At 44.2% G+C, this 15171-nt stretch overlaps 1 protein-coding gene across 2 annotated transcripts in view; it reads left to right on the top strand.

Annotated features, from left to right (window-relative positions):
- Window positions 1-15171, top strand: part of magixb (MAGI family member, X-linked b) — a 35026-nt gene that overhangs the window by 11928 nt on the left and 7927 nt on the right. For both annotated transcript variants that reach the window (XM_019275388.2, XM_019275434.2), the window contains exons 3-10: window positions 1254-1370; window positions 6154-6273; window positions 8433-8606; window positions 10760-10955; window positions 11645-11715; window positions 12785-12946; window positions 13569-14091; window positions 14270-14828. In XM_019275388.2, coding sequence (XP_019130933.1) covers window positions 1254-1370; window positions 6154-6273; window positions 8433-8606; window positions 10760-10955; window positions 11645-11715; window positions 12785-12946; window positions 13569-14091; window positions 14270-14828 — 1922 coding nt within the window. The remainder of the gene's footprint in view (window positions 1-1253; window positions 1371-6153; window positions 6274-8432; window positions 8607-10759; window positions 10956-11644; window positions 11716-12784; window positions 12947-13568; window positions 14092-14269; window positions 14829-15171) is intronic.

The raw sequence follows: 15171 nt of genomic DNA, 5'->3' as shown, positions 1-15171 counted from the left end.
GTGGCTCCCGATGGCCTTGCTCGCTAGATTGATAGCTGATTTGGCCGCAGGGGTGTAAATGGGGACCTTTGCTCCCAGTCCCTCTGCTGCTGGTAGATCTATTATCATTTCTGAAGTCCGCCTGGCCCTCCCCGGGCAGCTTGACTGCATGTAGTGTGGACAGTGATGGATGAGCTGATGCGACGGCTTGCTGTAGCACACCTCCTCCTACTCCTACTACCGCTACAACTCCCTGTGCTCTAGCCCTCAAATACAGGACACGGGGCTACAAACCTCAGAGGGGAAGCAGCGGTTTAAAGGTTTTAGCACTATTACTGGTGCTCTGAGGGTATAAACAAAGAGAAGTGATACGATCTATCCATCAAATGTTCACAGATTTCCCTTCAGCGGTTTCTGACCTTGACATCTGACCCTCCTTAATGCTAGCCTATATGTGCAGGAGATCAGCTTGTTCTGCTGTTGTTCAACAGACTAGAGAGTAGCAGCTGTTTCACAACATGATGAACAAAAGCCCATCATTTTCCCCCAAAAGGCAGCTGGCTTAGATTCATTTCCCTTTTTTTACAAGCAGCAGCCATATGCGGCCAGTCATACGTACGTGCCTTTGACTGCCTCCACTAATAAAGTTATACCGCTGTGACGTTTTTTAATGGCGCGCAGCAAATTCAGCCTGCTACTGGGTGGAACCAGTGGGCAGATAACTGGGCGGCAGCACCGACAGACCGGTCGTTTGTCAGAGTGACAGGCTGGCGATGCTCTCAGCCAATCCATAACAGCAAGTGACCTGTCACGAGAGGCCCGTAAAGGACTTGAGATGATATTAAGAGATCAGAGAGAAGGGAACTGAGCCCCGATAGTCAGCTCTGCCTCCCCCCCCGGTGACAACTATCATGTCTGGAGCGTTTAAACTCAGCAGGTTGTTATATATGCACGAGGGACTCGAGAAAACACATTTTATACTCAGGATCTACGCAAAGTGATAGAGTCACATCAGTAGGCGTGATTGTGAACGTCTAGGTTGTAAAACGATGGTGTTAAATCAAGCCGCCGGCAGCAGTAAAGATTAGTACTTTAAATAATTTCCGTCTCTGTTTGATGGGCTACAAACAAATCTTCTGTACATCACCAGTGTTTGTGCTTACTGAGCTGATTTCTTTACGTCTCTCCTCCTCTCTCCCTCTCTCTCTCTCTCTTTCTCTCTGCTTCTTCTTCCTCCTCTCCCTGCCATACTTGTATCTTTGCCCTTCCCTCAGGCTCATCATTGTGCAAGGATCTCAGGTTGTATCTGAGTAAGTGCTTCACACCCGGCTCAGTGGACAGCCAACTTCAGCAGGTCATCCGAGAGAATCTCTACCTCCGTGCTGTACCTTGTAAGTCCCTTTTTATAATTCTTTATCCTTTTAATCTTCACGTGCATATCATATCATCCTGTTGCTGTCATTTGCTCACACACTACATTGTATTTTTCCATGTTCACAATATTAATCAACCTAGGCATTCCTCTCTTAAGTTACTGACCTCATTAATTCTCTGCTAACACGTCTCATAGTTCCTACCATGTGAATATCTTGGTGTTAATTGGTGTTTAAGACTGCAGAACTGTTTTCACACACTTCCTCGTGTCAGTGCATGCGAAACAGAACTGGGATGAATTTAATGAAATATAATGAAAAAGAAAAAGAAAGACGCATTATCGAGACTGAGATAGTTCAAATCAAGTTTGTGAGTGACAGACAGAAAATGCCACAAGTGCAATCAGCTCGGACATTTCCATAGCAACAGTCTGTATTGTGACAACATTGGGTTTATCCTCAGTGGCAGTCAACCCCTCCATCACCATCACCACCACCACTGCCGCCACCCTCCCCTCATGCTCCAGGGTATTACTTTGTTTGGGTGATGGTAAGATGGTATTAAATGTGATGGTAGTTGTGTTTGACAGCTTCTTTTTTATTATTAGTAGTTTTTGCATGATCCCCTTTATTAAAAAAAAAAAAAAAAAGAGAGAGAGGCACCACACAAGCGGTTTCATTTTGATGCTTACGATTAAAAATCAAGCATAATGGCAGCCAAAGGCAGCTAGTTGTAGTACATCTGTTGCTATCTTAATCCTCTATAATGTGACGTCAGCAGGAGTGGCAGGAGGATGCAGCGGCCGTGCAGGTCTCTTGAGGGAAGTCTGTGTTTTTAATTGAATTTTCTGACCTGCGTCTGTCTGCTTTCCTTTTTTATTTCATTGAGATTGTATGCAAGGGGACAGACCACCTAGTGTGTCTGTAGTCTTAACCTTGTCGTGGCTGTTTGGAGTTGCAGCTAATCTCTCCTTTAGTCCAGGAAGTAGGTCATGTGGGACAGTCTGCCACCGCCGTGCCACACAACCCAGTCGTTGACAGAGCAAGGCGCAGGTCAAAACTCCCAGGATGGTGCAAGAAAAACAAAAGTGTCTCTCTCTCGGTATACAACATGCATATTTATAATGTGGTATAATTGGAGATTTATTCATATCAAGCTTTCTCATTACTTAGCCAGACATGCGTGCATCCTATTATATGAACGAGCAGCTGCTCAGGGAGTGAATTACCCAAATAAAGAGAAGTGCTTTTAGCTGTTTCAGAAAACGGATAAAGAGAATGGGATGGATAAAAGAGGCATATGCGAAATTAGACAAATTTGATGATTGGTTCAGGGAAGGTTGCTCTAAAGACATGATTTCTTGGCAAAATATACACAAAATAAAGCAGTGCAGCATTTCCCTGCTCAGTGGTGTGAAACTTTTAAAAACACCTTCCTATATCTGAGTGTTTTCTTTAAGTAAGAGGGACAACACGGCAGGCTGAGCCCCCCCGGGGGTGTAATCCTCTGATCAGCTGGAGATGACACAGTAAGATGCCGTTGTTCTCATGCCGATAGCGAACACACGCCTGCTCTCCTGATCCTGAAGGAGCGGCTCAGAAAGCATCATGTCTTATTTCAGACCATACAGGAGCAGAAATTTTTCTCCCTTTTTGTTTCCTGTTTTTTTCCATCGAGGAGCCAGCATCCGTTGTTGATGTAACGGGAACTTAAAGCTGAGGAGTTTTTCCATCGGTGGCTCATGGTGGCCCCCTTCAGGACCATAATGTATGTTTCCTCCTGATTCATGTGACTCTTTGCTGTAGTGTTTTGTTATTGTGCCAACTTTGTTTTTAATTAACTTTAAACATTTTCTTTTTTACTGTAAGGAAGTAAAGATAGAATGACCTCAGGCTGCAGGTTTGATTTATCTATCAAACCGTGGCTTAGCACCGCTGTGCTGTTGTGCTATTTACAGAGCATCTCAATCCCTGAATCCTTCTGATGAGACAACGCTCTGTGATGTTGCGAGCTGGCTCTGATGCAAGAAATATCATTACAAAGGCTCAGTCGGGAAGGCAGTGCATAAAAATGGAAATGAATGACAGAATTAAGTAAATGCAAGGCTACTGTATCAATAATCTGAAGGGGGCGGGGAGGGGGGAATTAAATTAAAAGCAAATGCCTATCAGTGCCAAAGTGGAGGAGGAGGTGGAGGAGGGGCGTGGCTGCGGTATAATGGCTCTGTTTGCTCATACTGATACAGACAGGATGCTTACTGTGTATCGTTTGGAGGGTAGGTAAATATGTGTTCACTGAAACAAACCATTTTATTTTGACACGGCTGTCTCTGTTTGGTTTGAAAACTTTCCCTTTTTGTCCGCTCATTAATTCCACTTCGCTCCGTCTGCAGGTTTTGCAGACCTCATATTAACCCCCCTTGAACTTTCCCATCCATATTTGTATAATCACGCTAACCATTTGCACATATGCCCTTGGATGATTCAGAGCCAATGTCAGGGTTTCGTGGCAGGCTGTGTCTCTGTCTCCTTCATAAAAAGACTTTTCTAATTGTCTTCAGAGTGAGTCAGCGATAAGAAACATCATCATTTAGTTATTATAATATGCTCACTCCAGCGTTGTCAGGCAGGGGGGGGAAAAAAAACCCCGTCTGTGGCCTTTTTCAGCTATAGGATTCATTGTTTGCTATTTGTGTGCGATGATCTTGACAGACAGCTCTCTCTTGGTACTGATACAGAGTTCTGTGTAATTACCTCTTCAATCCCTATCTCACCCCTCTCCCAGGGGATCAGTGTGCATCGCCTACAGGGACAGGCGGGGAAGAAGAAGATGTCAATAATCCATCCTGTCCCCCCGCTGACATGTCATATATATTTCCTAGGAGGGTGCATAGATAATGAATCCCTGCCTCGTGCCATATCAGCTGGAGAGATACTGTTTGTCCTGAGGGGAGGAGAGGAATTACCCACACGTCAGATGTCATCAAGAGATTCGCTATCAGATCTTTAATTAGACGCAGAAACCTCTAATTTCCTTTTAAATGAGTGAAAGCACAAACTTGTGGCGCGTCAATTTGATGGTTTTTGGTGACCAGAGGCGAAAATACAACCCCGATTCAGCATGGCACAAAGTGCGAAGAACAGCTGGGCTCAAATAATACATTATACACTATCAGCAGGTAGAGCCTGGGTAAGCTCTAATGACCAATCACATCAGCCGTAATCATCTCATTTTAAGAGCAACAGTGTTCTAATGAGCCGGGAAGTGAGGGTCAAACCTCTCTGGGGGAAAACCGAGTGGCACAACACAGGAAAGCTCAACTAGAGCCGAAACGATCAGGCAGTCAACAGAGTGATTCCAGCTTCAAGCAAATCGTGATGCATTTTTCACTATTTTCTGATATTTTATAAACAATCTATGAGCTAATCGAAAGCTACAGCCCTTAACTCAACATGTATAACTGTTTTTGGGTGATTTCTGACAGGTCTGAGTGCAATCTTTGTCACCCAAAGCCACTAAAAACACTTTTTCATTGGCATCTGTGATTAAAAAGTAATCAGAGCAGGTGGGAATATAAAAAAAATGGCGCTGCAGACTGCAGGTATAATTTAGAGGCCAGCGCCTCTCATCCTCTGCAGCTGATCGGGACGCAGACTGTACTTTAAACACACTTTGTGCTGCAGAGAGAAGAGGTCGTGCTGATGAAGATGCCTCATGCTCTCTAATGTGCATGTGTGTGTGTGTGTCCAGTTCTTTATGTCTGTTAGTGTGTGAGCTGTGCATGCTCCTGCATGTGTCATTGTGGCTGGGAGAGCTGCTCCCAGGACAGCAGTGCATTAATCACAGGTTTTATAGGGTAGCTGGGTGTGACTCCCTCCTGCCGGCCCCACACTGACATCACATGTGGTCCTCCAGGAGAAGGACAGAGATTCGTCCTCAGTTTGGACTTGGCGTGATTACGTCTTGGGAGAGGAATCGCTCGTTTGAAGGTCACAGTGGACGTCCTGTAGTTCAATTTGCAAATTAAAAAATTCCTCCACCAGATTTGGCTTAACGAGATAACGTTGTGATATATTTCACACGACATGCCTGCACATGTATTTAATGGTTAACAGCAAACACTGACTGAGGCTTACCTCACTGATTCTGTAATGATGCTTTTTTCCGCCTTCGGTTCGCTCTCTTCCAATCCAAGGTCAACGTGAATCAATTACGATGACAGACCATTGATCATCTGAGTGCTCCGTCTTTGCAATGGTGATGGAAAGACTTTAAGAGTTTCACAGTGCCTCATTAATGTTTAATTCTGTGAATATTGATCTGTTCATAACAAAGAGGCTCTGGTTAATGCCTACCATCGCCATCATCATCATCATCGTGCTCTTCACAGCAAAGGGTGGATTTTGGTTTGTGGTCGGATGATCTGTTGACCCCGAGACTGACTCAAGAATGAAATTCTGTAATTAAAAACTTTTATTTTTATCCATTAATGTAATCTAATTACATTTGTACACTCCTTTTTAAGATCATTTAAAGCTTTAAATACAACCAAAACCAATTAGGTTATTACCTTTTGTGGGACTAGTTCTATATAATTTATCAAACTAATGTGAGGCTATTTGTAGTTTTGCTGAATTGTTGTTTTTCTTTAAACACTGAACTCTGGATTTATGACCCCCCGATGAGAGGAAAAGGCTTTGATTAATTGACACATCATCCGCGTTAGAGCTGGCAGTATTTCTAGTCTCATGGCTCTGATGCATGGTGCAATATTTTCTCCCCCCTCTCTCTCTCTCTCAGGTACAACCAGACAGCCCAGAGACGGGGAAATCTCAGGGGTAGACTACAACTTTGTCTCCATTGAGGAGTTCTTCTCTTTGGAGGAGTCGGGAGCGCTGCTCGAGAGTGGAAAGTTAAAAGGTGAGGTTAAACTAGTCCATCATTTCAGCTTCAACTGTGCGTGGTGATTCATCACGCAGTGTATATTGTGGTAATTATAACACAGCGTGTACATTTTCTTTACTTAATTACTTGTGCTCAAATAAATGTAACTCTATTTTAAAGGTCCGGTGAGTAAGATTTCTGGGCCTCTACAGAATATGCCAGAAATGGATTAAAAAAACATGAACTAGTTTTCACTAGTGTGTAATCACCTATACATAACAATCATTGTGGTTTTCTTACCTTAGAATGAGACCCTTATATCTATAAAGGTATCTTAGCCCACTATGTTGAATTGACCCAGACCGTAGATAGGGCCTTTTGCAAGCTTCGCTGCAACTGTAATTTCTCTGACACGCTTTGAACGGTATAGTGAGGCGAGAGGTATTCAGCTGGTTGCAATCTGCAACTTCAGCACTAGATGCCGCTAAATCCCAGAACCTGGACCTTTTTAAATACTGTACAAATTACATAAACATGTAATTATTTAACTTAAAAATGTGTTGAATGCATAGGTGAAAATATACATTGCACTAATAAAAACACAGTATTTTTATGGCTGCATGTTATTAGAAAGTCTATCACGACCAAAGACCATCACAGTCTTAGGAAGCGTGCTTGTTACTTTCTTGCAGTTAAATGAGGCGTTCATGCTTGTACATGTCTGGCTACAGCCAGAAGCCGGTTCGCTGACAGCTAACATCTCATTTTGTTTCACATGCATAAAACCTGAAGTGTAAAAATGACAGGTCGCGGTTTTATAGGGGGGTTATTAATGTTTTAATTAGTGAGCTTTAGGGGTGATGGTGGGCAGCATTTGTCATCTTTAGACAAGACGTGGGAGGTGGGTCTCTCCAGGAGGGCTCCAAACTGTTTCAGGGGAGAAGTTACATTAGTTATCAGAAGGAAATCACATAGAATGGCCTAAATGTGGTGATTTTACTGTTTTTCCGACTTTCCTAAAGTCATAAACTAATAAATACTGTAGCACAGTCATTTCTATGTGTTTTGTTTAGTCTGAAGTTATATCAGAGAGCTGTACGAGGCTCAATCTATGTGATCAAATACCATAATTATGATCAAATAGGCATCCAGAAAACTGAAACTAAGCAAGTGAGGTCAGGACAGTTAGTGTCAGCTTTATCCAGGCTTTGTCTGAGCAGAGGCCTTTGAAACCTCCTGTTTTAGACAGAGCCATGCAAGCTGTCTCAGTCTTTTGTCTTTGTGCACAGCTGAGCTAACTGCCTCCTGACTGTAGCTGTACAGACATGAGAGTGGCATCTACAGTGTCTTCTCATTTAACTGGAAATAGTATATTTTCCAAAAATGTCAATTTTTCCCTTGTTATATACCAACTGTATTCTCTACCAAACATTTATTGACAGTTATTTGTTGTGATAAATGAGGTTTGAGCATATAATAGGACAATCCGTTAGGTGCCACCTCTTTATGCATATTAATGCCATCAGGTGTTGCCCAGCTCGTATCTCCCCTGCAGACTCCTCCCCCCCCGGTAAGGGTCAGAGTGCTGCCTTTGATTAAAAATAAAAAAAAACTTCCATACATTAATTACATACATAATTTATAAGAGTTTAATGAGAGCAATAAATGTCATCCTCACTTGCCTTACATGTGACATTGACAGACACGTCGCGTTCGGTGAAGCAATCTGGAGTTGCGGCAGCGTTGTGCGCGCAGCCGCCTTCAGAAACTGCAGTAAATGGCGACGTCTGGTGACCTTGTTGTTGAGTTCAGTAATCTAATGTTTTCCCTCCCTAAACCCATTTGGATCTCCATGAGCCAAATGGAAGTGGGTGGTGGTAATTTAATTTCTTCTTTAGCAGTTGGAACAGATGGTTGAGAATATAGAGCATATACAGTAGAGGATCTCGGGGGATGCATAATGCACATACAGACATGTAATATGGCTTATATGTACACAATAGCATACACTCTATGTGAATATAGATTTTTATTTACCTCATGAGCACATATCAAGTTGTAACGCATGTTAAAGCAGACCATGCTCTTACTCACAACCTTTAGATTTGCAAATAATTCATTTTCCACTTTGATACGGTCGCTACAGCATCATTCCTCAAGGCAGGACACCTTTCTCCTCTCCCTCTCTGTCTCAGGGAATTACTACGGCACGCCTCGTCCCGTTCACATCAGCGCAGAGAGCCCTCCCATCACCTACCAGGAGCACCGCAACCTGCTCCGAAACTTCCGCACACGCAGCAAATCCCTCAGCAACCTAGAGAAGGCTGCAGAGGACGGTGAGAACAGCGAGGAAGACTCAGGCCTGTCAGGCAAGTATGACGGCATGTGTGGGCAAGGTTATGAGTATGAAGGAAAACAGGGAGGTAATCAGCTGTTAATAGTATCATAACAGTGATTGGAGCCCCCCTTTAATAGTTTTACAGACATATCGACTGTGGAAAACGTTTCTTTTAAGCCCTGCACAGCAGCCTGCAGCTAAATACTGCATTGTCCCTCTATCTATAGCTCCAGTCTCTGATACCCAAATTAATCAATCATTAGCACAATTAGTATGCCCTAAACTCTCAGTGGGGGCTGTGGCCTCATCGATTGCTGGCTCACCTCCAAAGCAAGGTCAGGCTGCTTTAGGTCGAGCCACCAAGGAGGTAAACAAATAGGCAGGCATGCACACAGAGAGGTGAGGGGGGGAGAAACTGAGGAAATAAAGTGACAAGAAGCTGAATTTGTGGAATAGCAAGTACAATGCCGTTATAGATTTTTTTTTCCTTTAATAAGACAAAAGCATTTTCTGTTTGACTGTAGAGGTGATGGATGACTCACGGTGTATTATGTTAAACAGAAGGCTTATTAATCACCAGTGGTGGAATAAGTGTACGGATACTTAATTCAAGGAGTCAAAATACTCAATTATAAGTACATTTCCCGCATTAATAATGCCACTTAAGTAAAAGCACAGCAAAACACACTTAAAGCATCCGAGTAAAAGTAGCCATGTTGCAAAAAAAGACAGATGGGTGAGTCCAGTGGACCCCAACTCATATTTATATTCAGTCTGTGGAGTCCAGGCTCTCAGGCAGAATCAGGAATCAGGAAACAATGCTGGAAAGCTTGGCACGGTGCAAAAAGACAATCTGGTAATTGGGTGAAGGAACGGTAATCAGAGGGAATAGGAAGCAGGTAGGTGATTGGGTGAAGCAGACCAGGTGAGGTTTTGTCTTCCTAGGATGGCGAGGTCAAGTTATGAATAGTTAATGAGCGGGAAACATTGTTCATCCAATCATAATGAACAAACGCTGACCCCAAGGAGACTTAGGAGTTAGGGGTAGGGTGGACGTTAAAGGGTCTGAGGTGAAGAACATGACTCGACTTCGCCAACTTAGGCAAAAAAATAATGCTTACCGGAGAACAGGAGGGTGTGGCAGGTACAGAAATAACATGAGAGTTATTAAAGTTGACATGAGACTGAATGAATAAATATATTAAGGATGAGAGATGAGGCAGATTGGGCCTCAAACAGTTATTTAGCGAAATTTAGGTGGAGACAGACATCTGAAACATGACAATATATTTTAGTCGTCAAAGTATGCAGGAACGATAGCAGTTGAATAAATGTAGTGGAGGCAGATGTACAACATTTCATAAAATGGAAATGCTCCTTCAAAGTGCCTCAAAATTCAGTAATCGCATCATCTATGCAGATAAAATCACAAAGACAGTGTTGGGGAGTGTTGGCGACAAGAAACTCTAAAATCACAGCTGAACAGGGAGCAAAATGAGATTAGATGCTTAGGGTAAGGGAGCACGGCAGCGACATAGGGTGGTGCTGGAGGCAGGTAGGGAGGCTGAGTGTTAACAAAGGTGTAGGCAGGGAGCCAGAATGGTACAGAAGATAAGAGAGAGACGAGCAGAGTGGGAGGTGAGAAACGCAGCCAGGCAGAGATCCAGATATCCAGAGATGTGCTCCAAACAGGCAGGTAGGGCAGCAGGCAGCCTGGACTGAAGAGGACGAGAGGAGGGGTGGGTGAATGCAGGATAGAGTTTGAGAGAGCCATCCAACACCCTGACCTCTGCTGAGTCATCTTCTGAAGTGATACTGTGTGTGGGTGGATGGGCTCGGTAGCACTTGTCGTGTGCAGCAGGACTCAGGAAGCCCGTGCTATGTCTGACATCTCTCAGATCCATGCTGGAGCTCGCAGCTGAAGGACAGCAACAAGGACAGCTAGGCAAAAAAAAAATGCTTATTTTTTTCTCCCGCTGGTGGCGTGACATGCATGGTCACATACTCACTGCCTTCTTACAGTAAGGACAAAGCCGGCCGAGGTGCTGACCTCAGGTGTTTTTTAGCCTGACAGTCCCCGGCGGAACTGCCAAATGAGTCCGTCAGGTGTTTAAAGAACGCAGGAGAAACTTTCTCACGTCCTCTTTCTTCCGGTTTAATGACACATCACTGTTCAATTTACAGGAGGCTCTGCAGGCGTAAGCAGCAGCATCCCTCACATCCATCGGTCCCCCGGTCGGCCCCGGGCGTCCAGCAGCGGGGATGGTCGTGCCATAGAGAACGGCATCATCGGCAGCAGAAGCATTGCCAGGGTCAGAGGTGTGATGCCCGATCACTGGGAGATGGCCTTCAGTGACCCGGGTGACTCTCACTATATAGAGTGAGTATCTACTACCTGTTAAAGGAGTAGTTCGAAAGTCTGTGAATACACTTACTAAGAGATCTTAGAGTTCTCTAAGACTTCTCTTAGAGATATAGTGGTTTGCTTAGCTTTGCATAAAGAATAGAAACTGTGGGAAACAGCTAGTCTGGCTCTAAAGGTAAAAACCTACCAGCACCTCTAAAACTCACTAATTTAACATGTTAAATCTTAATAATAACTAATATCTCTGACCTCAACAAGTCCTAACCATAACACAAGTTTACTCTATGCCAACCAGTTGACTCTACAATGCAGAAACAGGACATACACCTCCTGTAAATAGTTTTTGCACTTCTTTTTTTTGTTTATATTATAAAACAACATATACAGATATCTATTTATCTAGTTATTTAATGAGCTTACTGTCTCCTGGCTCCAGCTGCTTTGACAGACATGACAGCGCTATTGATCTTCTCATCTCAACTCTCAGCGAGAAAGTGAATATGCATGTTTCCTGAAATGTCAAACTCTTCCTTTAAAACGTGCTCTGAATTACAGTAGAGCTGCTAAAGTTGTCATCACTATCAATGGCAGGCGTCTCTGTTCTGAGCGTGTTGAATTGCTTGTCATATTATATCCAGTACTATTACGTTTCTGAAGACGGTTTTCTTTTTCCTTTTGCTTCTCCCTCCTTTTGTCTCTCCAAGTCGTAGCCCAAAGAGGACCAGCTGGCAGAGTCCTCGAGCATCGAGCAGGGAAACCGTCTACAAAAACGAATGTGAGTCTCTTTGTCTCTTTCTTTCCTCACCGTCTCTGTCCTTCTCTATCTGGATGCAATTATTGAAACACTGGGTGACACGTTTGAAACGTCAAACAGCCTAAATTAAGCTACATATTTGTAAAGAACGGAAGTAAGAGGCACAGGCAGCTTGTTAGAGTCAAATGAGATGGAATGAGCTTTTGGTGCTGAACACACACAGACATGTAAGTGATTAAGGCCTTTAAAGCTTGGAGCTGCTGTCAAAGAGCCAGACTCGCTGCCGAAGCTGGCAGGGTCGACACGTGGATGGCATGTGACTGGCAACTTAATTTCATAAATTGGTCATGTGATGATAAGAGAACAAGGGCATAATCTAGATTTTTGGATGTTTGTGCGACGCGGCTGACTGCAAACTGTAAGAAACCCATCTGCTCTGGTGCTAGGATGCCAGGTTGTGTCAGTGAAGTGCAGTACGCTTCTCTCACCAGCAGAAGGTGATATAAACTCTGCCACAGCCAGAATTACCTGCATGTCAAAGGAATATTGTAATATTTGATACAAGTAGAAGGCAAACTGACACAACGTGGCTCGGGTGGAGGAATATTTAACTTTATGCAACTTGAAATTATTGCAAACACAGGCCCGGAATAAGAAGTGAAAGTGGGTTGAAAATAAAAATCTGTAATAACATTTTTTAGAGATTTGGTGATGCAAGAGGAAACTGTAAATAAAAAGACCCAGATTACAGCACTGAGTCGGGTCAATCTGATGGATTATGTTGCTTATTTAGCAAGGAGGTAGTCTGTAATGGATTCTGCTTTTAATGCAAGTTTGTGTGCGTGTCTGTTTATTTCTAAGTATTTTTTGTTAAGTGCCATCTGGTGACTGGTTTGCAGTATCTTTACTCTCTCTCTCTCTCTTCCCCTCACTCCTAAAACCCCTCACTTCGGACTATTTAGTCGTATAAACACACAGGAGAGGAATGCTCTCGTTTTTTTAGGACTTTTTTTTCCCTGGAGGTAAGCATCATCGCTGTCTCATCTTCTCCCTCTGTCTTTCTGTTTCTGCATATTTCGGTGACTACCAGGGTTCACAGACCAGCCTGCGGAGCTCAGGGGTTTCCCGGTGCACACACACTTGACCAAAGGCTCCAGAGGGTTTGGATTCAATATCGTTGGGGGCAGCAGGCCGAGAGAGTTCCTCCAGGTCTACAGCGTGACTGCAAGTGGACCCTCAGCACTCAAGACAGGTAAAAATACAATGATCCCCGGACGATTACTGCATGAGAAAACTGGCTGTAATGTATTGTTATTAAAGATTTGTGAGGTGATATCATTCACGGACAGAAAGACAATTCTTACTGGCCATAGCTGCAGACTGAGAGCTGTAACTAGGTTGCTGAAATCTTACAAAACACATTTAAATCAGTGTGCTGTAACAGCCGATCTCTCTAGTTCTCTGTCTGGGATTATACATCTGGAATTTTGATCTCCCACAGCAAGTGTATATCACAATCATCAGTGCTTAATCCTCGGGGCTAGCGCACCATAATCAAGCTATCATAACACACGCATATGCAACAGTGTGCATCCACTTCTACAGACACATGCACGCACACATACGGACAGATATTACCACTTCAGGAAGCCACGGGACAGGCTGTCTCTGCAGGGCTTGATCTAGTTCATATCTCTTAATAGGCTGGTTTAGAGGGATTTGCTGGTTGGATTAGTCAACACCCACACAAAACACATTTTCATTTGCAAACTACACTTATCTGCACACTGAAGCACATGAGAACAGTTGAAAAAGTGTGTCATAAAGTCCCCAAAATGTGTTGTAATGATGTGCTTTCTTTTGTGCTTCTTAAGCGGACCTCCTGGTGTACATCAATGACGTTTGTGTGTTGGGCGTGTCTCACAAAGAGGTGGTAGAGATGCTCAAGTCTGTGCCTGTGGGCCACAGCGTGGATGTAGAGGTTAGAAGAGGGTATCCAATGCTCTACAATCATGATGGCTGTCCCAAGCAGCCCGCGCCAAGACACCTGGACAGCGGGGAGCCCATCATACCACCCACCACCACCCAGCCTCAGCCTCTTCACCAACTACCTCGCCTCCCAACGCCCACTCCCCAGACCCAGCACTTTAACTTCAACGGGGTTCACGGTGACGGGAGCTACATGGAACCAGGGCTGGCTCTAGACTCTAACGGGAATGCCACACCTTTCGGCAGACGTCCGCCGTCATACAGACGTTCCAGCACGAGCAACGCTGCCTCCTCGCCACCAGCGCGTCCACCTCGCTCCCTGAAAAGTTTAGCCAGGCTGCAGTCATTCGACCCAACACATGCCAGCCAGAGTGACAGTGAAGTCGTTTCAGCCATCGGTTCACACAGGTAACACCTACACGTATGGGGCACAAAGAAGAATGTATTTATTATTTATTAATTTTGGGGTTTTGGTTGGACCAAACAATTTAAAGGGTTGGGTTGTAGGAAATAGCTAACCAATTAATCAAGAAAGTAATTGGCCAATTCATTAATCATTTTGACTCATCCTATTCTTTTTCATCAGGGCATCAATGATCCGTAATCACAACAACAACTCCCTCTCAACGCCCTCTCATACTTTTCGTTACGGCACCTCCAAGTCATCCGAGAGTGACCTGTCCACCTGCACCCTGTCGGGGTCCCGGCTGCCCCTGCCTCAGTCACCAGGGAGGCCCATGTCGTCCCCTGGCGGTCCCCGCAGCGCTCACTCCCGCCTCTTCAGACCGCAGACCTCACACCTGAGACCTCCTCCCACCCCTGACAGCCCCCACCACCACCACCACCACACCTTCAACGGTTTCCAGAACAACACCAGCCCCACTGCAAGTCCCAGCAGCATGTCCTCTCCCGGGGGGATGAGCATGGGAAGTGGAGTTGGCAGCTTCAGCGGCGGGGAGCTGGTGCCAGTCGTCTTGGGCCAGTGTGAAGGAGGACTCGGCTTCAGCGTGACGGCTGGCGGTCCGGGAGGCAGGATGAGTATAGTGAAAAGAGTCTGGGACAGGAAGCAGTGCCACTCCCTGCAGCCAGGGGATGCTATTGTTAAAATCAACGGAGCAGACGTCCAGAGTCTTAGCTTCGCACAAGTAAGGACCCACAGTTTATAGTTCATGGGTTAAAACAGTGATTCCCAACCTTTTTATGCTCACAGGATGTATGAGTTGTGAGTTATTCTAACTTCTAACTACAGATCAAGTCTGAAAAATAGTCAGAATTTTAAGTAAAATAAGTTAATTCTCCACTTTCCTTAGTAATAATTAATCTCCCTACTTGCAGGTTGGGAAGCACTGGGTAGATAGATAGATAGATAGATAGATAGATAGATAGATAGATAGAAAAGTATAAATGTTGCTGTATATAAAAGTATATACAGCAACAAAAGTAAAACATGCTCAATCACCAGTTTAACTTAAAAATAATCAAATATAA

The sequence above is a fragment of the Larimichthys crocea genome, chromosome XV (assembly GCF_000972845.2).
Source record: "Larimichthys crocea isolate SSNF chromosome XV, L_crocea_2.0, whole genome shotgun sequence".
Taxonomy (NCBI): domain Eukaryota; kingdom Metazoa; phylum Chordata; class Actinopteri; family Sciaenidae; genus Larimichthys; species Larimichthys crocea.
Note: the sequence above shows the minus strand (reverse complement) of the source record. Positions and strands in the feature narration are given on the sequence as shown.